At 40.6% G+C, this 25,158-nt stretch overlaps 1 protein-coding gene across 1 annotated transcript in view; it reads right to left on the bottom strand.

Moving 5' to 3' along the window:
* Positions 1 to 855: 855 nt before the first annotated feature.
* Positions 856 to 25,158, bottom strand: part of LOC122968400 (ephrin-A5b-like) — a 76,676-nt gene continuing 52,373 nt past the window's right edge. Inside the window, exons 2-5 of the mRNA XM_044333594.1 lie at positions 15,705 to 15,997; positions 7,027 to 7,092; positions 6,822 to 6,902; positions 856 to 5,291 (exon numbers count right to left, since the gene is read on the bottom strand). Of these exons, the coding sequence (XP_044189529.1) occupies positions 5,167 to 5,291; positions 6,822 to 6,902; positions 7,027 to 7,092; positions 15,705 to 15,997 (565 nt within the window). The 3' untranslated portion in view covers positions 856 to 5,166. The remainder of the gene's footprint in view (positions 5,292 to 6,821; positions 6,903 to 7,026; positions 7,093 to 15,704; positions 15,998 to 25,158) is intronic.

Raw genomic sequence — 25,158 nt, 5'->3', positions numbered from 1 at the left:
TAACAGAGCATAGCTGCAGTCGCAAAGTAACTTGAGTAATCTTTCTTTCTTTCCATCTTCAAGCTGCATTGTGGGAAATGTAGGATGTAGTGTTTTGGGAGAATGAATCACAGGATATCTTAGCCTCTGCTGCTTCGATTTGAACCATTCCTTTATAAATCTGTCTCTTGTGGCTTTATGGAAGTGCAATACTTCCATAAAGCCACAAGAGACAGATTTATAACTGCACCTTTATGACTGTTAATAAAAAAAAGTCTCTACATTTGACCAAAGAGCAGTCTTTTTCTGGAAATGTCCCAGCATGTATGTGACAACACGGTCTAAACATCTTGTGCATCACATGTGATGTGAAAGGTGGCAAAGTCACTGGAGAGACAGAGGGAGGAAAAGAATGTCTGAGACAAAGGCTGAGAAATACAGAGAGTGAGAAATTGAAGCAGACAGCAGGAGAGGCAGAGCGGAGCGAGGAGCAAAAGAGCGTGTGAGACAAGAGTTTTCTTGGCGCTGCTCCCTGAAGTGCTGCACATTCCCGCAAGATTAATTGAAGCTGTTTCTGTTTTTTGTTTTTTCAGTCTGTGAATTACCTCCAGATTATAGAGAAACAGCTGTTCACCCACTTCCCCTGGACTCAGCCTGTGTGATTATGAATTGAGTGACAACCAAGACAAACAGGCAGGGCTCACTCAAGCTGCTCCGATGAAGCCTCCACGCCTTTTTGATGTTCTTTCCATTTCAGAAACTGTCACTCATTTGCATAGCAGTTAATACAAATCAGACACGATAATTACAACGACAAAGAAATATTTATTAAATCTTTTTTTGTTGTTTGTTTTAGTTAGTCATAGCTGCTCCAACACGTGTATTTACAAACAAATGGCCTTTTTGTAGAAAAATCTAGTGAGGGATTGAGCAGGAAAACAGACATTAGAATAGTTTAGATGAGTACAGGAGAGGATGGGGCTCATATAGGCACAAGGTACAGTTACTACAATGTTAAAAGAAATGTGCAGTTTTGTGGCACATCCATGTCTAGTTTGGGAAAAAAACACAGTTGTGGCTAAAGTAACAAAAACCTTCCCAATGCTAGATGCACTGACAAAAGCACACATCCTTTTTTTCTTTTTCTTTTTTTTTTTTTTAAGATACAAAGGATGGAGAACAGACACTGCAAACCAGGGACACAGTGGTGTTAGCTTCAGGCTACATGGTACCAAAATCAGGTGAAGAAGAAGAAGAAGACTCCTTAGAACCTGCCCTCCTCGTAGCAGTTTGTTCAAAAGACATGAGAACATCAGAATTCGACATGGAAAACAGACTTTTGTCCGCTGCAACAAACAAACACATCGAGCTTCAACACCGATAAAAGTCAATCGCGTCTCCTGAATCCTGCGACGCCGTCGTCACGGCGATCTTCACCGCAGCTCGGCACGGAAACAGCTGGAGGTGAAGATTAGCGAAGGACCGCTAACTGAAACAAACCGAATACAAGAACATCCTGCACCTTAAAGACACTTTGGATGCAACAATACAATGAGCAAGAGCGTCGTCTTTAAAAATCCATCTGTTCTTCCTTCAGGCCCTTTGATTCATGATTGTAACCCGACCACACTGCATGTTTGATATGTGCCACGTCTGCACAGATTTACAGATAGAGGGTGCAATGTTGATCCTGTTTTTTTCTGTTTCATATAAAAGACATATAAAATGAAATAAAGCATTTTTTTTTATATCAAATGTTGACTTTTTTTTTCTTGCTAATCGCCCTTCAAAAGAGGTGTGAAAAAAAGAGAAAGTATCTAACACTGTATGTTACAACAGACTAATTGTTGGATACACAGTATCCACAAAACTAACTGATTGGTTTTTCTCATTGTGGCGTGGCTGGAGGTGATGATTTCAGTGACAGTGGACTGAACTCAAATGTACAGAGGCTGGTACTGTACAGTTGGTGTCAGGAGGAAAAGGTTTTTGATAAGTCCCTCCCTCAGAGTCGTAATTTGTTTGATTTCGCACTGAGATACATGAATGTTCTTAGGATTTTGTCTGTGAAACACAACAAGGTGATAACCTGCTGTCCACAATAGAGAAGGGAGGGGAGCAAATGAAGTAATCTGAGATTATGTTACACAAATTTAGTGATTCAAAGGAATTCATTAATGCGACATAAGGAAAAATCCATAGAAGGAATACCGAGGGATTAATAATGCTACTAATTCATTCCCTTTGAATGACATAAGTATCAGTCAAGAATTCTGTCATTTGAAGAAATTATTTGTATATTAACAGCATGAATTACTATTTAAAGGGGCATTGCACAGATTTTACACATGAACTTGTGTTTATTCGCCACAGAGAGAACTACTCAGCCTGTGAGAACAGTTTTATAAAGTCTTCTGCGGCTCTGCAGGCAGCTTTCTAAAGTCTGATCATATTGTCAGAGTTACTGAAGACTACAACTTCATAACAAAAAGTCTGTGTAACAAACTGGAAGGGGGGAGTTTGAAAGATATGGGCATTTACCAGGCTGATACGGTCCTTTAAAAGACATTATTGAGTTGCATTATGGGAATTGTAGGATCCAGGGTTTTCGAAGGTTAAACCTGTACTTCATATAGTCAAGATATCTCAGCCTCTACTGCTTCAATAATGACCATTCTTTTTTTAAATCTGTCTCTTGTGACTCCCCCAACTTTATGAAAGTGCAATACTGAATCGCTAGATTGATCCTTTAAGGGGGTCATGTATGAAAAATGGTCCTCTCTGACACGGGCAGTCTCTGTACTATGACGGAGTACTAGGGACAGAGTTAAAGGGAATATATATATATATACAGAGTACAAGTCAAAGGTTGGACACACCTTCCATTCCCTTGAATGAAAGTGTGTCCATGATGTGTGTTTTGACTAGTATGTATATCTGAGAATTCAAGAGAAACGTTGTAATATTTTGAGAAAACTTTGATTTATAAAATTATTAAATTTTTTCTCATACTGTTTAATTAGAACTTTATTGTCATTATATTTTTGATTTTTTTCTTGTACACTAATATTATGACTTTCTCATTATTGTAACTTTTTTCCCGTTATATACTGCCTCTTGTAAAATTATAATTTTACTCCCACAACATCCTGGCTTTTTCTTTTTTCAAAACATGTACAGTTACAGTTTTTTCCTACTATGACTCTTTTCAAAATGATGACTTTATTCTCATGGCATTTACTTTTTTCCTCAAAATAACAACTTGAATCTCAATCTCTGTTTTTTTTTTTCTTCCCCCAAGTGTGGCCCTAATACTCTATTATACTGTACCAATGAGCAGGTACTACAGGTGTTCATTTTCAGCTGTGGTTTCATTTGGCAGTGAGTGAACGTGAAAGTATCTGTGCTGCTGAGAGTGATGGGTGGAAAGGATATGTTTACCACATGTTCCTGCTTTGCAACAAAAAAAAATGGAGAAGAACACGACTATTGATCTCAGCAGGAGCACTACAAATCCTCACATCTCACTCTCCTTCTCTTTTCCCTCTCAGGTCCACCAGTGGTAGAGTTTCAGTTTGCCCCAAGAGAACAAGACACCTCGTTCTGTTTATTCCATCTCTCCCGGTGGTCGATTTTTCATTCCAGAAATAACTGGTAGGAGGGTGCCCCCGGTGTATTTTCTGTACAGACGCCACTTTACACGGCATCAAAGAGGGCAACTGAATCACACACAAACCCCCGCTTGCCCTACACACACACACTACTACCACCTGCTCTGTAACTCGGTCACTGTCTCACTGAAACATCTTTAGCCACAGAAAACTTGTGCTGCTTTTTCAGGGGAGGAGTAACACCCCCTGATTAAAAAAGAGACTAAAATTAGGCATGGACACATCCCTGAACTTTTGTAGGAAATTTGCCTCTATATACAATAGTTGTGTTATGACAGTGATTCACAAAAGCAATAGTGTAATAGTAAAACTACATTTGTGACATTCGTTAATAACAAATTTGAAACACAAATATTCTATGATTTCTACACCCTGATAGCACATCAGACTTTTTTTTCTTCCTGGACTTTGTTAAAAACAATTAAAAACCATTCACTTAATTCAGCGACAGACAGATACATAAACTGTACTCAGTGTTTTCGTATGATTGTATCAAATGAACTGTGTGTAATATGAGCTAACTGGATGGGTAAGTGTGGGTGTTTTTTTATTGCCTTTCTACCGTACTTACAGACTAAACCAGAACAGAAAAAAACACGAGGACTTCACAATAAATAGGAAAATACATTTTGCCTGGCAAAATACCATATCCACTTCTACGCTCCGTTCAAATATTTTACTGTACACCCGTGTTGGCTGCTACAATTGAATTACGTGATTTATTAAAAAACAAAAACATTAATCGATCATTAAATCGTCCCTATCCCGATACTAAAAGATGAGTGCTTCTTTAAATTTACTTATTTTATTCTCAACGAGGGTCCTCCACTGTCTGAGACGATGCATCCTTTTTAACCTGAGAGAAAGGTTAAGTCATCAAAGTCTCGCCCCTTACCCTCATACCCTTGGCATCAGTCTCCTAGCAACAACATCCTGTTTTGTTTTTTTTTTTTACGTGTGTGATGTGTCGCTCCCAGATCTTCTTTGAAACCTCTTCTACTTTGACGTGAGATTTAATCATGTTACATGTCGGGGATTACGTGATGTTCCTGAACACAAAAAATGTTCAAAGTCTGTAAACTTTGAGGGATCCTGCTGTGCTTCTTTGCCTTTCAAGCTAAAGAGTGTGCTGATTGTGTTGTTTGTGTCTTGTGTTTGTATATGTTTAAAAGCATGTATGTGTGCTTGTCTTTAACGCAAATAAATGTTTAACATCTGCATACTGTGAACAGTAGCGAGGCAAACAGGTAAGAGACTCCGCCTCTTTCACCTCAGGGCGCCTCGACCATCAGCACCGGCCGCAAAGTCAAGAATCACACTAGTTTTCGAAAGTCACAAAAATCAACGAAGGCTTCAGTGTCAAAGTCCCTTCCTCTCTCTTTTCGCCAAGAGAAATTGTCAGTGTTTTTCTTTTTTTTTTTTTAAAAAGTGCTCCTTGAGGGGAGGGGTTGCAGGGTAGGGCGGCCTGTGGTCCAATCAGGACAGTCCATTCCTGGGGGATTCTTCAGACTGGGCGCTATAAAGACAAGATGGCAGCCAGGAGTATGAGAGCGAAGCTGAGCAGGAGGACTGAAGTCTGGCGCCGACCAGCAGAGTTCACATCCCTTCGTGACGGCTCGGGCGACTCGTGACTGATGTCATCTGAAGGGAAAGAAATGAAAATAATCAGTAATCTCAGGCAAAACGGTGGAAATATATGAAATGAAGTGAAGGTTTTGTTTTCTTTGTGGGGAAATCAGACACTGAACAGTGTTTGTCACAGTCTGGTACTGGTGCATAATGGTGCAGGCAGTAATAAAAGAACACAGGTAAATACAAACATATAGAACAAGGCTGGATTACCACCCAAGCAAAGCCCCAATTTCAGGAGCTCTAAAGGCCAAATATTAAGTGTTTATCAGGTGGTTTGTGATCATTAGATCAACTGCAAATATACACCCAGTATTAGCATTACACACCCCCTTCACAAACTTAAAAGATGCACCCAGACGTTGTGTCAACTGTAATATGAAGCTATATAGCCAGAAGACCGTTAGCTTAACATAAAGACTGGAAGCAGCAATAAGTTGTTGGGGGTTATGCAACGGAACTATTTCTTAGCAGGGTGCAGTGATGCCCTGGAGCCGTGTTGTCACAATGAGGATGTCAGACAAACACCAGAGACTCCAGGAAGCCACTGTGGTCTGTCAAGAAATAGTCCATCACATTATCCCCCATAAAACCACAAGTTCTCATTTTTACACTTTGGTTTTTGTATGTATTAAACAATAAGATACAACATGTTAATTCATTTTTTTGTGTGTTTAGATAGTACCAGGCTAGCTGTTTCCCTCTGTTTCCAGTATTTATACTAAGCTAAGCTAACCCATTGCTGGTAGTAGCTGCATACTTAATGAGAGTGGTATCCATCCTCTCATCTAACTCTTGGCAAAAAAAAGTACTTTCACCAAATTACCACTAAAGGGCATCAACAGGAGCCCACAGCTCATTTTCCCCTGGAGCTCCCTAGCATATTAAACTGGCCATGGTGTACATGCAAAATCCTAGACAAAAACACAAACTATGTACAGAAATACAAATCTTCACACACACTAGGGACAGAGGGATTATGGGTTTATCAATATGCTATTTATCAGCTGATAATGTCAAAGCCATTGACTTGTAGAGGTGACTAACCTGCAGAAAGCTACAATATTAACCTTGACAGTCTGGGACATACAATTGATAAGCGTTTTTATATGTCTGTAAATTTATACCTAAATTACTTAGTGTGCTACTTTTGTTGATAGATAAATATTATATTTTTTGTCACAAAAAATCTTGTTTTGCCAGTATTTATACATTACTGTTTTATAACATAAACACCACAACATAATGACATCTAATTTAATCTATTTTTCACTGTGAACAAACTAAATACTTAACACCTGGTTAGATTGAGTGTGTAGTATGGAATTGAGACAGGGACATTATTTGATTTTTCAACACTTTAACTCTCTGTAATGTACAAAATGAAAGAATTCTGAAGGAAATGAAAAGAAAGTCAATATTATGAGCAGATGAAGCGGTTATGGGAAAGTTAAATTCAGGATAATCTGTATTGAGCCTATCCTTCTGTCTGTAACACACACACACACACACACACACAATGTAATGTATATTCCCACCAACCTCTGGGTTCTAGGGAGTTGTGACTGTTCTCGTCAAACTCAACCCCTTCCTGTGAGCTCCCAGAGTTTTTCACACAATTGTCTTCAAAAAACAAAGAGGAGAGAAAGGGATGTGAAGATTAGTGAAGTCAAACGTCACTCGATCACAAGCTGGTGCACAGCAGAATGAAAAACTGGCAGAGTAGACACAACAATCTGCAACTCACTCTGAGGCCTGACGAAGACTTTGAGTCGAAGGCAGCTCCTTCTTCCCTTGTCATCAGTGATGGACGCTGTGAAGACATCACACAGAGTTAAGAACAAAACCTTTTAAACACGTTACTTACACTTCTCCATTTCAAAATACTTTCCTTGATTGAATCTCAGGTTGCATAATTATAGACTAACATGTATATCACCATCATTACTACACTACTGATTTTTATTTGACACATCATATCAGGTTTATTCATTATTGAGACCAATATTATCATAAAACTTTTTTTGTCTGTGCACTTATACTTTTGATTATGCAGCCATTCTGAGAAGCTATAACTGATGGTTATTGAGAACTGTTCTTAAATTTGTACTAGTTTCTGCTGACTGCAGCTCCTGCAGCAGTCAGTGCTACTATCAGTATTTGAAAGTTGTGAAGTCATTCATTTATAACAGAAGAAATTTTAATTTACACATTGTATAATAACCCTTTTCCCTGTGTGTCTAGCCCAGAGGTCTTCTTTTCCATCCAATTCATAACGGACCAGTAGAAAACCTATCCAAACTGCAAATGTTAAACTGTATTTTATTTAGGCAAAGTTCTGGTATGCCTGCTTATGTTTTACAATGTTTAACATTTGAGAACTTTGGCTTCTTTTGATAAATAAAATAAAGGGTTCTGTATAAAAAGGTATTAATATTCCTCAAGGTAAGGTATTTTAAAAAGCTATCAAGGTATCAAAAAAAATATTGTTTTGGGAATGATACTGACATCCAGATGCTGTATCAGCCAAGTATCAAAAAATGACACCAGCCCTACTGAACCAAGATGTAGACAACAACATTACATGTCCAAAATCTCCCAGCCCAAACACCTTTTCAAGTCATGTTTTTGTATCCAAAAATAATCTTGAAGAACCAAAATCACAGGTATTGTTAAATCAGTATGTGATCAGATTGTCTATATCAGTACATACTGTATATCAGTAATACTGGGTGCAACAAGTGGAAGACAAGTATCTGTAATGCCTCACAATGTCCTGACAAAGAAACTAACATGTCAGATTTAATCTTTTCTCACCTAGTTTGACAGTGACTGTGTTTCCTGACATTTCCGCTTGTTCGCTCTGTGCTCTCATAGTCACCTATGTATGCCACAAGGGGTTAAAGACTTCAAGCTATCATCGGTCGTTGTAGTCTGCCATGTCTCTTGGCCAAGTCACAGCAAGAATTGATGACTCTATGATTGTGTAATCTGGAATACCGGTTAGTCTGATCCCGATGTAACAGTCAACTTTCTGTCCCTAGTTCTGCAAACCTACTTAACATCCTCCATTACATCACAGCTTCACGTGCAACCTCTTCACTCTGTAAAATCTACCATCATTCATAGACATCAGCTAAGCAGCAGAAATGAGCAATCTGACAAGGTCGATTGTTTCCTCAGCTGAGGGATTCCACACTTATCTCCTTTAAATAGATTCTGAAGAGCTTTATCTTGCCTTCTGAACTTCCCTCTCATCCTGATGTAATAAACGTTTCTGCTCCATATTTGATGATATGAAATAACTCAATGTCACCCTCATATTTCTAAGTCTAATTTGGCCATAGGCAGTCATTTCTGCAGATGTGTGACATGCTGTTATGCACACCTACAGAATCTAATTTCCTCTGTTTCCTGATTGTGAAAAGCAAAGATTAAAACATTTTTTTTTGGCTACTGTGATTGTTTAGTGGAGCTAACAAAACTAATTAGTTTTCAAGTAGTGCTGGGGACCGAGTTGCTACAAGAGCACTGAGCGTGTCTCCAGCTGTGACGAATGACTTCAACTTCTTCCTGCACTTGTGTCATGAATATTTTGATGTTTTGTCTGGCCTTATCTTCATCCCACAATAGATTTTCTCTTTTCTTCTTCCTCATAGGCCTCAATACGCTGACCTCTGTCATTTCCTGCTGCCTGCCAAACCTCTCAAACTGCTCTCGATCTGACCACACACACACACACACAACCTCGAGTATGTCTAGATTTTCGTGACTGTGTGTTGGCTATATATGCATGCATGTACTGTATGTGGTTGTGGTTTTCCTAGTATGTGCATGTGTGCACAGAAGTGTCCATAGTTTGTCCACAGACACTTCTTTTTCCTTTTACCAAGATGCTCTGTGTGATGGATTCTGGGCCAGCGGTGAGTTCGTGATAAAAGTAAACCATGTCAGTGTTTCCACTGTCGCCCATGACTCAGGCTCTTATTTCAAAAGGCACTTTATCAGATGCTGTGCGGCTGTGAGAAGAGATAAAAATCATCTTTAAAAATTCACCATGAGAGGAATATTGGAAGTGAAGCGGCGGAGGGAGGAAATAAATGAAGAGAGAAGCGGTGTCAATCACGCTGCTTCTGTCTGTGTCAGCGGGTATCAAGTAACTTACCCCACACCCTGACGGTGGCTGGAACAGACAGGAGAACTCACTGTCTCAGTCTCTGTGTCTGAACTCAACTGACCAAAACTCTGTCTTTCTCTTCATCTGTGTCTCTCATGCTCTTCTGTCTGTGTTTCCTCAGTTATCTTGATCTCTCTAACTTTCTTCGACTCCCATAAAAAGTGTGCTTCTGCGCTCTCGCACGAATGTCTTGAGGGACAGATATATCAGGACAGATTGTAGGAAAAAAATAAAACAAAAACAAGTGGCCAAAGCTGGACATTCTATTGATCTTTTATTCAGATTAGGGCTGCGACTCACAACAACTAAACAATCTCTTGATTATTTCTTAATTAACAAATTGATTGTTTAATCTATAAAATGCCAGAAAAAAGGAGACTCCAAGGTGACTTCCTCACACTGATTGTTTTGTGTGACCTACAGTCCAAAACCTAAAAAATATTAAAGTTACACTGATATAAAACGGAGGAAATCAGCAAATTCCCACATTTCATAATATGGAACTAGCAAATGTTTGGCAGTTTGGCTTAATAACCGACCTAAAACATCAAAACTATTAAAATTCTGTGGATTGACCAATTTATTGCTGCAGTATTAATCCAGAAACGATTTGTTTTTCACATTTCTATATTTTTATATAGCTTAAAAAATATATTGATATGATTTATTGATTTTTACTGATTTTTCTTTTCCTTTTTTTTTTTTTTTTACCTCAATCCCTAATTCAGTGAACAAGATATGCAGTATTATACTGCATGCAACCATAGCAACAATGCATATGCTTCACACTACATTGCCAATTAACTCACTACTAAAATAGACACAGTTTAAACTGACTACATATGTTATCTGGCAACATATTGAAATTGCAGGTTGCAAACAAGCTATTCTCATTATTTTTATGAATAATGTAGCGCTCCTAACACACTTGAACAAGCAGTGTTTTAAAAAAAATGCAGATGATCTTTCAGTTGATACCAAATCAAATTCTGTAGGGCGAGTAGAGGTGAGAGTTATCTCTAGAATTTGGTAAAAGATCAGAGTTGTGATTTCTTTTTCTTTTTTTGTCTCTGAAAATATCTGAAGTGTCGTTTCCAGACTTTCTAAGGATGTGCCCACCATATCTGTTGGCCAATCAGCAGTGGGTATCCAAAAAAAGGAAAAAGAAGCAGCTGAGTCTGTGCTGCAAAAAGAGAATCATGGTAACAAATGGTTAAAAAAAGCCAAAGTTAAAGTATAAAACCAGTATGAAAATGTGAAAAACATCAGCCTCTGGACGGATAAAACACAGCCGCTCTTGTTTTTCATTGATAAGTAACCATGTTATATGCACAATAATGCACCTTGAGGTGTCATATATCAGGAGACTCTCAACCTCATCTACATTATCACATATATTATAGACAACCTGTTACTGCTTTGATATGGTATCCTTGGAAATGTTTATTTTGAAGACACACAGTAAATAGCCAATTATTTGTTTTGGTACATGGTCGTTATTTTCACTTCTGACACTACAATACAGTATGAGATGTGTTTTAGGAAGATCTTTCGAAATTCAAAATGTTGTCTTGTCTGTTCATAAAATGTTGTAGCTGTCAACAGTGCGCAGATTTTTTCTTTCACTAATTCTCACTCTCATTCTTAATCTTTCTCTGACATGGTGTCACACTGTCTTTCTCTAGTTTCCCTTCATCAGCCTCTTTCTCCCCCCACCATCCCTTCACAGATTCCAACACACACGCAATTACCCAACTGTCTCTCTTCCTTTCTCTCATGTCTGCCACCGAGGTCAGAGTCTGGGTTTTCTATCCTCGAGCAACGCAGCCGTGCTTCACCATGACTGTAACTCCAGCTCTGCCTGCAACTCTAGACCCAGCGTTAGTCAGGTCATCCGGCCGCCGCCTCACCATGACGACGGCAAACCCCCCGGTCACACGCTCACACACAGTTTACACGTTCAGTCATGTGCTGCCGGCCTTGTGACCGCTGCAGTCACATACAGCTCTGGCAACACATATCACAGATCACTAAACAGGCTCAGATGCCATGGAAGGCCAGGCTTTGGTGTGACTGTGAGGTGAATTAGACAGATCCTGATATAAATACTGTGGGATCAGATGTTTTTCTTGTGATGATCGGTTTATCTTGGGGAACAAAGCCCTTTGTCTTTGCTTCAGCCGTGAGAAGCTAAAGGGGAACTGTCGGGGTGCTGTGCTGGCGGGGTTCATGTCATTATCGATGTAGATCTGCACTGGCTGTACAGAGCGGGACCCGGGCGTTTGAAGCGCGAGGGCTTTACAGGGAGACAGTCATCTCTCTCACACAGGGAGAGCCAGACTCTCAACTGTCTCCTCTGAAAATTGGATTTCTATCCCCTGAGATTAGGATCAGGCTTCCCCCGCTCAACTGCAGCTCTATTAGAAAAACATGCCGCTCTCTGAGGCCACGAGAAACTTGCAGAACAGACCTCGTCGTCATCTCGGTGACCTTTGACCTTCTAGGACCAGCCGCAACACTGATCCTACACCAGGGCGGCTTTCCTCCGGGTGTGTGTCTGTCTGCCAAACAGGCAGGCCTGTAGCCAACTGCAGGTGTCATCTATTTGACGTGGCCCCACCCATTCTTCCCCCCTGCCTGGGGCAAATGACGATCACCCCGGACGAGGACAAAGGAGTGTCTGTCTTTACTGAGACAAGCAGACATGAACCCCCTTCAATATGTCATTTACATGACCACTTAACAGATTCCCAAACCATATTATATGTGCAACACTGGTATTATCTATCAGCTATTGTTTGTTAGAAGAAGACACAGCCAACATGCAATTTGACACTGATACCAGCAGCTGATAAAACATAACTTACTGTAACACAACCAGTATTTCTAGATGTGGATGTTTATGCTGAGGAAAAAGCTGCATTCATTGGAAAAAATATGTTTTTCATGTAGAAGGAGAAGATATCTTATTTACTCACTGCCATCAGTTAACAATCCTTTATTCTGTAAAATTAGCCTAAAACGCCTATCAAAGGCATACCTAAAGTAAATTAAGAGCTGATCTTGAACCATTAGGATTAAATGCATGGTTTTGGTCTCTTTTGAATATTTTTTTGCAAACAGATGCCTGCAGATGATCTATAGCTGGGACTTAGTACCTGGAATGGGATCACAGCATGTAGCCTTACCTTGTCCAAATTCAAATTTAATAACAATACCACAGGAAATGAATATTTTACACATTTTTCTAAGGGTGTCTCTTGGCATCTTCCGAAAAAAGACCATTTAGAGATACCAAAAGACCCCTACTTTGGAGTAACTGAAGCATAAACACATTGTACTGCTTTATTCTCCTGCTGAAACTAAACTTTGTGCATATAAAAGAGTCAAAACAAGTGCTATGGTGGATAAGCAGTTTATATAAAAAGCAACACACAGCAAACTATTTAAATTTACATAATTTCCATGTTGTGGCTTTATAGAAACCACTAAAGCTGCATATTGTCATTTTAGAAATTTCATTGGCTATTTGAAGCGCCAGTCATCAGCAGAATTCCTATTGGCTCAGTCTTTACACAAAAGAAGAGCAGCAGGCACCTCCTTTCAGCGTGGACTCTCATTGATTGGCTATTGTAGGCTGTGGACAGGACATGGAAGCTCTTATTGAGTCAAGTGAGGCGTCAATCAAAACATCTGAGGGCAGCTGCCATTTTGACACCAAGATGTGGCTAAAATTTACATGCTTACTGAGTTTTGACGGAAAATACATGGAAGATTAGGATATCTCCCGGTTAATTTGAAATAAGGCAACAGCCATTCATTGATATTTTTCGAAGTAATAATGTGTTTTGGACTAAATATTTTACTGGATTGGATCAACTAGACCTTTGCCAATGTATCAAAGCTGTGTCAGAGTTGTATCAGTCAGTGGAGTAATATGAGGCTTCATAGGTCAGTAGCGTGAATTTTGTAATTGTTGTTGACAGAGGTGTTGAATGTATCTTCTGTTGTGATTGTATCTTGAAATGGTTTGCATCAGTAGAAGCACAAGAATCTTAGCTTTGCAAAGATGTGGCGCATGAATACCCACTTAAGGATAGGGGTTGTGTACATAGCATAGTTGTGTTCAAACTTCTATTACTCAATGCCAGTAGCCATTTTGGTGATCCTGACTGTTGGAGAAAAAACGTCAGAGTGTTACCTTTCAAAGGACCATGCATGTACTCCTAATGGTTCAAGAACAGCTTTCGATTTACTTTAGGCATGCCTTGGATACAGGAATTTAAAGGAATGTTAAGAGGTTAAAAGAAAACCTTCAAACATGAATTTAGTGGTATACATACCGCTACACGATTCTATACAATGTTATGTGAAATGTTCTGACTATGAGGCCTTGGTATGTTCCCTGAGGTGTCATTGTGTTTTGTTATTTCATCTTGTGCTCTGATCCCATGTTCTCAGAGGGAAAAAAAGTGTCTTTGGTGAACAAGGATCTGATGGATGAGTCATAAATCTGAGTCAGCGAGAGATAGTCCATATGGCCTGAAACAGCTCAAAGCCATATGGACAGTCTCTCTGCCTTTCTTTCTCTCTCTCTGGATGATCAATCATCATCAGAGTCTCCAAGAACATCATCTTCACTCGGTTTCACATCAACCAAGGCCAACTGAACAAATAAAGGAGGATTAGGCAATTTTTTTTTAATCGATATCCAAGGAATTGCAAAAACAACAATTCTCCACAATTTTGCTAAACAATGGTCACATTTATGCAAGGGAGTCGAGTGGACTAGCCAATGAACACAGAGTTCCAACATCAACATCTAGTGAAGGATAATACATCACAAAACAAAATACTGCAACAATAACATGGATTCAGATTTGGTTTAACTCTCTTGAACACAAACTTGATGATCTTGTAATCCCAGATGCTCGCTTGTAGCACTGTCCAGGGAAAGGTGAAAGTGACACATGAGGAGACAAAATCATCAATTACTGATATTTTCTCATCAGTCTCACCACTTAATGATAAAAAATGCTCCTTGTGCTCTTTAACTGCACTGACCTGCCATTGTGTCAGTCACTACAAACCCACAGAACTTTGTTTTAGATTCTAGTGGCAAACTTTTCAAAGATACCAAATCTGTCAAGATGGATTTGGGGGAATGTGTATGAAATTATCCACACAGTAAGGATCATAGAGCCTTAATCTGGCATTAGAGCAAGCAGTTTTAGAACATATCTGATATCATACAGCTACCTAAATGAGATTTCAAAGGGGATATCATGGTTCAAAGTGTTAAATCAATGATCAAATAGTTCATATACCAAAGCCTCCTGCAATTTGGCCAATTGTGATTTGCAATTCAACATAAAAAACCTCCTGTTGAGATTAGGCAGATGAGCCAAAGTGTGTGTGTGTGTGTGTGCTTTTAATGAATTCTGATTTTTAGGCAGCTCTCCGAAACACCTGCTCTGGGTCTGGAGACACAGAAAAGCTGTATCAACACAGTCGGGGATGTTTGGGGAAAATACTGATATCTTTACTACTTTGTAATGTCAAAATTATGCTCTCTTTCCACTGACTCTTGTACTCATTATTGGTTTCTGTTAATACTCTGACCAACTAAATACTTAAGATCTACCATCAGGTGCACTGTATCTCATCTCGTCTCTTTCTTCTGCCCCTGTAGGGCACTGACTTTTCTTACAAAAACATGACTTCCCAGCTGTTTGTTTTCCCCAGTCTTCTCACGAGGAGAAGAAAGCTGAGCTCAGCCAGTCAGCTACGAAAGACACTGAAGACAAAACCTCAACAGTAGAGATGTTTTTCTCCCTCTGGCTTGTGTTTTGGCTTGGCCCTCATTCCAAGGACTTGCGAAACAAAACCATTACATTGCCGCTGTGTTTATGAAAGATTCCAGGATGAAACTGATACCTATCTTCTGATGTAACTCACAGTTGGGACTGGATATTGTTTGAAATGATCCCAGTGATGATACAACACCTGAGTTTCAGTACTGATGACAAAATGATGCTTTTAGGTACCTTACTTTGAGAAATATGATTTTTTTTTTTTTAGATAACCTTTTTTTTTCACTTAACAAATGAAGCTGAAGTTCTCAAATGATAATCAGTGCCAACTTTCAGTGCTGACAGTTTTTGATTCTCAGCGCTACAGACACATTTCAGTCTGTATAAAAAAAAAAAAATTCTGTGAATAATACAGGGTGGTAAGTGCATACTTACAGATATAATAATACTCTCTGCCAGGGCGGAACTCGAAGCCTAAGGAGAAGGGAGTAAAGAGCTGGAACTTCTCAGAGAATTTCAGTGGTCCGTTCGGCGACAGAGGCCTGTTGCACTCCCAGCGTTTGAAGCCCTTGGCGGTGTGGTCACAAGAGCTGTAGCCGTCATAGTTCACCATGTAGAGGATGTAGCGCTCAGCCCGCTCATCAGAGACCGGACCAATGTAATGTGGACAGTAGACGTCAAGGTAGTCGTTTATGCAGACGTCAATGTGGTAATCACCCCGGTAAAACCTGGAGGAGAAAAAGATAGAAAAGAGAGAAATATGAATACATGTAGAGTAGTTTGTGCAGAAAGACATCAAATCTGTATGACAACACCACTGCAACTTGAATGACTTTATTTTCAAGATTCGGGTCAACTGTTTAAGGAGTCTAAAGTAAGTAAAGTGTCAGAGCAGTCAAGTCTCAAGTTCTCATTTTTGTGACTTAAACCTCACATCTGAAGTTCTGAAAAACACATAATATAAAAACATGTCTGGGCTGAGACAGTGAGTACCCAAGAGGCATGTGACCACTTATTCTCACATGATTGAATTTGTGTTTCTAATCCAAAGCAAGGTCAGTACATGTGTGTGTGTGTGTGAGCAATAATACTAACATGATTAATCTATTATTGGTTATTATTGATTGTTCTCTGTTTCCCACAATGGCATCATATGAATCATGTGATCACTCATCTTGATCTTTTTTAATGATTAATTTACCAAACAATGAGGATATATCCGGAGCATGCATGCTCTCTCTGCAGCAGCCTGCTTTGCATTTTGAACACATTTAACAATCAGATTCCTCTGAAGGTGTGCTTTGCTCAAGGGCACATCAGCAGCAGCTGTTTAAGTGGAAAGAAAATTTGTTAGGGGAGTTTCTCGCCATCATGCTCCCCGATGATGTGTTCTCCAAAGAGTTCTGAATACTGTCGACAAGAGATGATACTTTAGGTATCTTGTTGAGGCTACAGCTGAAGAAAAGGTTACCATATGTGCTCGGAAACAGAGGATGGACTGTGGAAAGATACATCCAGGCTCCGACTCCTCTGGTTTTGTTTACAGGATCTCATCGTGTCAGTCTTAATCAACCCAAGCCTCTTGCGAGACTCAACCGAATCCCCCTGCTACACACCCACCCCCCGGCAGAAACCTCTTACGACACACGCTAGTCAGTCCTAAGCCATATATCAATGTTAGTGCTCAGCAGAGATGACTTATGCTGGTGCTGAAATTAAAGTCCCCTAGCGTTACAGGGCTAATCCCCTGGTTAGCATGTGCCTTTAGCAGCTTTAAGAGGATCCCTCTGTAGAATGAGATTTTCATTAGCCCAATATGACAGCTTGATGTAGGAGCCCCTCATGGAATCTGTGAGTCTGGGAAAATGAGGCCTGTTCTCAAGCCTTGAAACAGCCCCAAGATTTTTCGCCTGGTGTTTACTGTAAACCGAGTGGACAGGAGAAGGGGGGAAAAAAGTGCAGTGGTGAGATATGCCAGGTATTCATTCCCGAGGAGAGTGATTGAAAACACATATTCCCATAGGCGCCGTATAAGGTTGCATTTCTGAGGCTTTTAGCAGAGACAGATTAGGCTTGGACGGCCGGCTGGTTGTGTCTCTGTAGCTGCTAATGGCCCGCAGTTCAGTATCACTGACATGCTGCGGATGTCTTCAATACTCCACCTCTGTTCATTGACACAGTGACAGCCATCAGGGGAGACAGGCCGGAGACCGTGCTGGAGCATGCAGCAGGCTGATGATCTGTTACGGGTCAACTTCCCAGAGCGCCACGGGGGGTTTCTTTACCCTTACGGACCGGGCCTCACTGGCCACGGATCAGATATTACGCCTACTCCTGCTCCTCGCCAAGGGAACAACAGTAACAGTCAGCTGATCCGAGGCCAGGTGAGTCAGGGAGGGAGGGGTTGAGACGCAGCTGTTGCCGCTGACATGTACATGTTCGGGCTTCAGGAGGCGTGAGTAGCATAAAGGGAGGTGTGTGCTCGCCGTGGCCTGCTGGGGGTATCAGGTTGTCGTTACACAGATTGTAAATGTGCTGCAGGATTAGTAGCCGTCCTACTGGGTTTGCAGGGGCTGCAGATGAGCGGATGTGTGTGTGGGTGTGTGTGTGATAGCGGGGTGTGTGGGTGTCTTGTGGCATCGTCAGCCATATTCTAATCTTTTTCTCTCTCTAATTATAGTCTGGTCAAATGTGAAACCAAAGCCCTTGTTTTCTCTCCCATTTTCTTTTCCCCCCTGCAGCACCAGCTGAGCTCTTTGGCTCCAGGCAGGCACAGCATGGCCTCCCTTAGCCTCAGTTTCAGAGCTGCTCCCTGATATTATGACTACCGGGGTCAGCTGGCTCCACGGTATCAGGTCCTCAGCCAGAAGCACTGTGGGATAGCCTGCTTTGTCCTCCCGTGTCCTTGCTAAGCCTTGAATGTTAGCTTCAACCTTGCAAGTGTCAGTGGCTGTCAATCAAACCTGACCCAGGAGTAACAACTGAGATAAGCCAAGATTAAGCAGTTTCTAACTAATGCCTTTCGTAGAGAAAAGTGAGGAAAAGTTTTTTGAAAGTGACGATGGCCCTGTTTTGAGCTTGACACTTGCATTAAGATACAGCCAGATTATGCCTGGAGCGGGAACAGCGTTTACTCCTGGCATCAATACGCTTCTGGAAATCAGTCTCCAGTGACCACGTCTGATTGGATTTCACTTCCCAAAAACATTCATCACTATGTAACACTTCAGTGAAGAAAAATCAAAAGTGGCCATCTTTGCCTCTAGCAGGCAAGCATGGACTTTAGTTGTTCTAATCTCTGAGTTTCCTAATTTAGCCGCTTTCACCATTGGAACTACTTTTTACCAAACAAATAGTTCCTATAAGGCAAGTTGCTCTTGAATTTGAGATGTAATCTCAATAATTTGAGATGTCAGTGCTTTGATGCTTGAAAGCTCTAGAGATAAGTGAGAAAAGGAAAGATATTAATAAATTAAGATCAGGCAACAAGAATGACATGAGGAAGGACTAATAAAGTACTAAGAATAAAATATGATTGGAAACAATGTGCAACTCTTTCTGCCTACAGATGTAGCTTGGGTAATCAGTTTCTTATTCGTGTCTTGAATGCACATTTTTGCTGTCTCTTTACGATCAGATCACAGGACATTGAGTTTTTAATGGTAGTTCTGAATGGGGTCAAATGTGGCCAACATATGTAGCAAAGAGGATGTATGTGACTAATATCTAAAGTATGGACTGTAGATGTTTATTACAAAAGATGATAAAATGTGTAGTGAGAGTAGCACCTGGGGATGTGCAGAGAGCCCAGTATTTGTATTTGTATCTGTGTTTGTTGAGGCAGCAAAATTATTTGTATTTGTATTTGAATGAAAGAAAAAAAAAATCCAGTTTTTGTTTTATTACATTTCTAATTTTAGGATATTTAAGTGTTCTTTAATAAACTATTCTGAGAGGGAGGGCTCCCTCAGGTCCATAGGTCTCAAATCCCAATCTCCCACACCACAGACATCTGTACTGACCACTCAGCTAAACCTCAACTCCACCAGACAGAGAGATCTGGAGCTATTTATACAGCCATGACACAGAAACAGACAGTGATGTAACTTTGCTACGCTGCGAGTCCCAACCTATGTTATTTGACATGTTTGGTTTTTTTTTTTGTTCCTGAAAACAAATCATTTTTAAAATATTTGTATGAAATAAATATTCGTTAAAACCCACTATTTGTCCTTTTCTGAATACCATGTTCGGATTCGGCTCCACCCCTAGTAGCACCAGTACATGACGGTGCTCCAGCTGTTTGCCAGATGGAGGTTATGAGGAGGTTTTTGAGTGGCAGAAATGAAATATTGATAAGACACAGAGCCATAAACACAAAGCCTGACTCAAGATGTAGTTGATTAGATGAGATTTGAGCCTTTACTGTCTTTTGTTTTTTTCCTCGGAGGAAGCTGACCAGAGCTTTTCTCCTGCTGATCTGTACTCTGATCTCTATCCTGAGAGCACATCCATCACCCCCCGCCGAGGGCTGGACTGAGGCGTGAGAAACATTCATTCATTTATCGAGCTGTAAACCTTTGGCTGTATGCATGATCTTTAGCATCAGGGTTTCTTCATTTTCATTACCAGTGAGATTTATTCATCTGTGTTTCTAAATGGCTTTGTTGTTATAGGCTATTTAGTGAGTCATTAAGCCTTCACAGGGCTGATCCAGGCAATTTCAACAGTTGTGTTTTGGTCTCGGTGTTGTTCGGAACAGCAGGAGGTGGTGAGAGCTGATCGAGGGTTCGGGGGGTTTTTTGATGACGGGAGGCAGAAAGAACGATTGGACCCGGACAAAAAAAACCCTCCAAAAAACCCCCAGCACGGTTCAGCAGTTTAGCGTCAGTTATAAATGTGTCATAATGAGCCATTAGCGAATAAAAGCACCTAAATCCTAAATCCACTTGTCTTGGGGATTAATGATCCCTGATTGGCTGAATGACTCACGGCGTGTTAGAAGGGCTTATCAATGAATCAGTAACCGGAGCTCTTAGCAAAGCACACATCTATGGATAATCCTTCTTTTCAGTTAGCTCCCCCGCTTGTTTGCTTTCTTTATCCCCATCTGTTGTGTTTGTGTCACTCTTTGGTATGGACCAGGTAAGGGAAAGCAGAGCCAGAATGGCAAGAGAGACAGACACACAGAGAGAGTGTAATTAGAGTGAAGGAGAGCTGAAGGGAAAGAGGGAGTGCAGAGGAAGTGAGTAGAAGAAAAGAGAATAAAGAGAAGAGGGAAGGAGAGGAGAAGAGTGAGGAGGAAAACAAGAGGGTGCAAGAAAGTGAAATGGAGAGAAATAGAAAACAATTATTTTTCATGCAGGTCACCTCTGGAAATTAACAAGTACCTTTAAAATCAACCCGACAAACTAAAACATCTGTCTGAGAGGTCTTTATTTTTCCTTTATTCCGGGAACATTATATGCTCCTTCCAGGAAACTTGTTAGGAAATTGTTGGGAAATTATTGTAAATAAAGCGTCACCGTTCTATCGTCCAACATGAAGGTCTAAAGGCTGTTTTAAAGCCCTGCTCACACTGCCAGGAAATGCTTGTGGAAAAATAATGAATTCTATCCTTTTTTTTTCTTCATTTTGTTGGACAAAAAGTTTCAAAAATAAATACTGAGTCTAAAAATGCTGGAATCAGCCTAAAACAATTTGGCAAGTTAATAATGTAAAAACCCACTGCAGTCGAATGCACACCTAAATTCTCAGAAAACATGAGGACATGACCTCAGCATCCTCAGCGCTAGCTGGGTGAAAGTTGAGCAGTGAGAAGAGAGTAGAGGTGTTTGTTTGTTATAGTTTTGTAGTCCTTTTTGAAAATGTAGCGATAATAAAAAAGAAATATCAAAGTTGTAGGAAGCAAAAAGAGGACAGGAGAGAAAGAGGAGAAGATAGATGGACGAGGAGCAAATAAGTGGGTGGAGGAAAGATGCAAAAATAAGAGAATAAACAGGACAAAGGAGAACAGGAGAGGGTAGAAGAGTAGAGCGGAGAAGTGGGGGAGAAGAGGAGAAAAGGAAAGGAGATGACAGAGATAAGAGAGGAGAGAAGGAGTGGAAGAGGAACAGAAAAGTGGGAGAGGAGGTGAACAAAAAAGAGAAAAAAGGAAAAGGAATGTAGACAAAACAAGAGGGTAAAAGAAAGTAAGAAAGGGGGGAGGAGAGGAGGAGAGGAGAGGAGCTGGGAGAGGATAAAGCCCTCCTGTTGTTTTCCTCATGCACACAGTCGGGTCAGACGAGGGGCAGCTTCCCAGGGTTATACCACAAAGAAAGAAAAGAGGAGATACTTTCAGCCCACAGAAACACATGAAGCTTCTGTCTTCACACACACACACACACACACACACACACACACAGTGATAATGTCTGCACTGAAAGACAAGAGGGCGCACTAACCACAGGCTGCAGACCTCACGCTGCTTCTATATCAAGTCCCTCAATTTACTCCTCCGCAAAACCATGTGCACTAACTGGCTTTTTAAACAAAACACGATTGAAATGCCTCCCTGTAGTTCCCGATCACAGCCTCTAGGGGGAACTCTTCACAAAAAAGGGGTGAAAAAAAAGGCTGTGGTCATGTGATGTGATGTCACCAGATGGGGTCTGTCCTGTTGCCCTCGGGGTTGGGAGGTCTCGATCACCCTCCTTCCACCTGTCCCATCATTCATAGCTTCGCCGCTGGGAAGTTAAAGCCATTATTACTTTGTTGGCTAATTATATACACACATCTGTCCATGCGCTCACAAACACACACACACACGCACACAACATGTATTTAAACACATAATGTGTCTGCCAGGGGGCTCAGTCCGACTGGGCGTCGACAGCAGAAAGATGGGAAAAATGGAGCCTGTAAAGTATAGACAGCGCTCTGTGTTTTTTTTTTTTTTTTCTGTGCTGGGAACAAAACCAGGGGAGGTGAATAATTGGCCTCAGATTGAAAACACATTGCTGCTTGTGGGAAGGCACCTCGGATACTTAAAAAATAAAACAGAGGCTGCAGAGAGCGAGAGGAAACAGAGGAAGGAAGAATGAGAGCAGGCTGTCTGTTTATGGATCGCGGTGGTCCTGACTGTGCCAATCACTAACTCGTCTTTCAATACAGCTGCAGCCACACTGTGTGCCAGGCTGCATGAAGCCACACACTCAGTCGGAGAATGTTCTGTGCGAAGCTTCATGTATATTCTAATCGCCGTCTGTTTGCACATTAGGTCCTGTTGTTGTGGTGCCAGTGCGCGCTGTGTGACAAACTGGAAACTGACAAAATGACAACAAGCTGTTTATAGAAAAAAACAGCTACATACAAGACTTTTTAGTGTCTGAGGATCATCAGCGCTGATACCAGAGGGATACTTTTTTAATACTTTGTTTTGAGAAACCACAAAACACTTTTTTTTCGTTTAGCCAAAGTCTTGAAATTTTAAACGGTGCTAAACAAAATCACGCTAGGTCCATGATTTCCTAATGATTTAAGGTTGTTTTCTGGAAAAAAAACAATGTAATTTGTCTGCACTTAAAGTTGCATTTAAGGGACTTTCCAGTATTGCACTTCTCTAAAGTTGGAGGATTTACAAGAGACAGAGAGAAAAAAAAAAAAAAAGTTGATTGTTGAAGCAGCAGAGATAGTATTGGTCAAGCTCCAAAAATGTTCTATCCTACATTTCCCATAATGCAACTAAAAGGTGTCTTTCATTAGACCCTCTGATTCTATGGTCCCGATGTGTAATGCTTTATGGAAAATATGAAGCGTTTCTGAAAAATGTCTCAAATCCAGTTTGAGATTACACTGATGACATCATCAGGGTTATTTTATTAGACGTTAGAGAGTTCCTCCACAGCCACAGAAGACATTATGCAACTGTTTTCACAGGCTGAACAATGCTAACCAGGACAAGTAAACCAATCTTCATATGTAATACTGGTGGAGTGCCTCTTTAAATCCAAATATATATTAATTCAGTATTTCTTTATTATGGGAAACATTACTATTTGACATATGTGAATACATGTTTCACATTTTTTCATGCTCAGCTGACCTGTTGTAACTGAATAAAACTGGATACTGTTGAAACACGAGACATTTTTGGGCTGAGTACTTAATGAGTCTCCTGATTCTTCACCTAAATGACATCAAAGCTATGACTGACAATAACTCTTGACCTAAAGTGGAAGGAAAAAAGTGCAACGTAAGCAAATAAAATCTGCAAAAACTTTACTTTCTTTATTTTACAACCACGAAATAAATGAGATGTTTATTCACGCAGGACAAATACTAATCAGCTGACCTCTGTGTTTATTTCCAGGCACGCGATCTACAGTGGAATGTCATCTTTTACGCATTATGAATGTTGCAATATTTGCACAACACGTGTGACATGTTTCATTATTTTTGTAGTAGAAAGCAGCTCCTTTGTGAAACATTAAGAGACTTCTGTGGATCACCCTGAGTGACTGCTGTGAATTAGGTTATTTGAGTGACCTCACCCTTTAAGATGAATATTTCTGACCGTGTACAAACTGAGAGAGACGAGTGATTCTCCCCCTGTCTTACATGGACGAGTCCGTCCTGCGGGTTAATTACTGGCTACGCTATTCTGGTGTCAAGGAGGTCAAAGCAGCAGCAGCAGCATGGGGTTAGTGTCAGTCAACACACATGCGCGCACACACACACACACACACACACACACACTCACACACACAGCAGGGCTCCATCAGTCAGTCAGTGTAAAACCCCGAGGGGCCGACAGACCGACTCATAAAACCCCTATGTGCCAAAGATGGTTGCTCAGGTTGTCATGACGGCAGTTTACAACAATCCAATGTTCCAATCACAGAACTGTCTGCTTTTAACAGATAGTGTTCATACCTGATGGTGTATATAGTACATACAGGCACGCACATACATGGGCCCAGACATACGTATCCCCTCTATCACCTCTAATGCCACATAACTCCAGGAGGCCTGTCCTGTTAAAATAACCCCGCTAAAAAAAATGTCCCATCAGCACCTGCCAGGCAAGTGCAGAGAGGAACAATCTGCAAGATGCTTCGGTTCACTATATATAAATCTGACGGTCTGTTGGTTATGTATGAATTTTTGATTTAATTGTGCCTTTGAACTTAAGGCGGACGCTCCTGCAAGAGCACACAGACAGCGTAACCTCTGAGAGCGGCTGAACATCCCAGGATGCCTCCCGTCAGACGAGCTGCTCACCGTGCTCGGCTGATATCGATCTGACACCTTAGACTCTGAGCTGAGGTCAGGGGTTAGTGACAGCCCATTATTCAGACTGAGAGCCCGTGTTTGGTCAGTGTCTGAGCCCAGGTGATGGACTGACCTTGCTGTCGTTCATCTTGGGAGCTGCTGAGGGACGGAGGGTGAAGTTTAAGAAGTCTGTTGGAAAAAACACCAAATTCGCCATGAAATGACTTGTGCCTCGTTCACTTCCGTTATTTTCTGCTTGTGAACTTCTGCTCAGATCTCATCGTGCTCTTCTTGAAGTTCCTTGCTGGTTATACTATATCTATATTTCTTTTTTTTTTTTTTTTTTTAAATCGTTGAAACTTCCTTATATTGTTTTTGTTGCATATTGATCCCTCTTCTCTCCCCCCTTTTATTTCATCTTCATTGTTTCCTTACATTGTAACTTTTGTGCCTGTTTGGTTGTTGTGTGAAAAACTCAATACATAATTGATCACAAATGTTTTTTTGTTTTTTTTTAAACTTCCCAGACTTTCTTTAAAAGCAATAGATTAAATTTCTTTGTGAATCAAGTGAAGAACACTTTATGGATAAAATAAGCAGACAGGAATGTCTGTGTTGAGCTGATTCAGCAAAGTAA

Source organism: Thunnus albacares, chromosome 18, assembly GCF_914725855.1.
Source record: "Thunnus albacares chromosome 18, fThuAlb1.1, whole genome shotgun sequence".
Lineage (NCBI taxonomy): Eukaryota > Metazoa > Chordata > Actinopteri > Scombriformes > Scombridae > Thunnus > Thunnus albacares.
The sequence above is the reverse complement of the archived record's forward strand: the minus strand, read 5'-3'. Positions and strand labels throughout refer to the sequence as shown.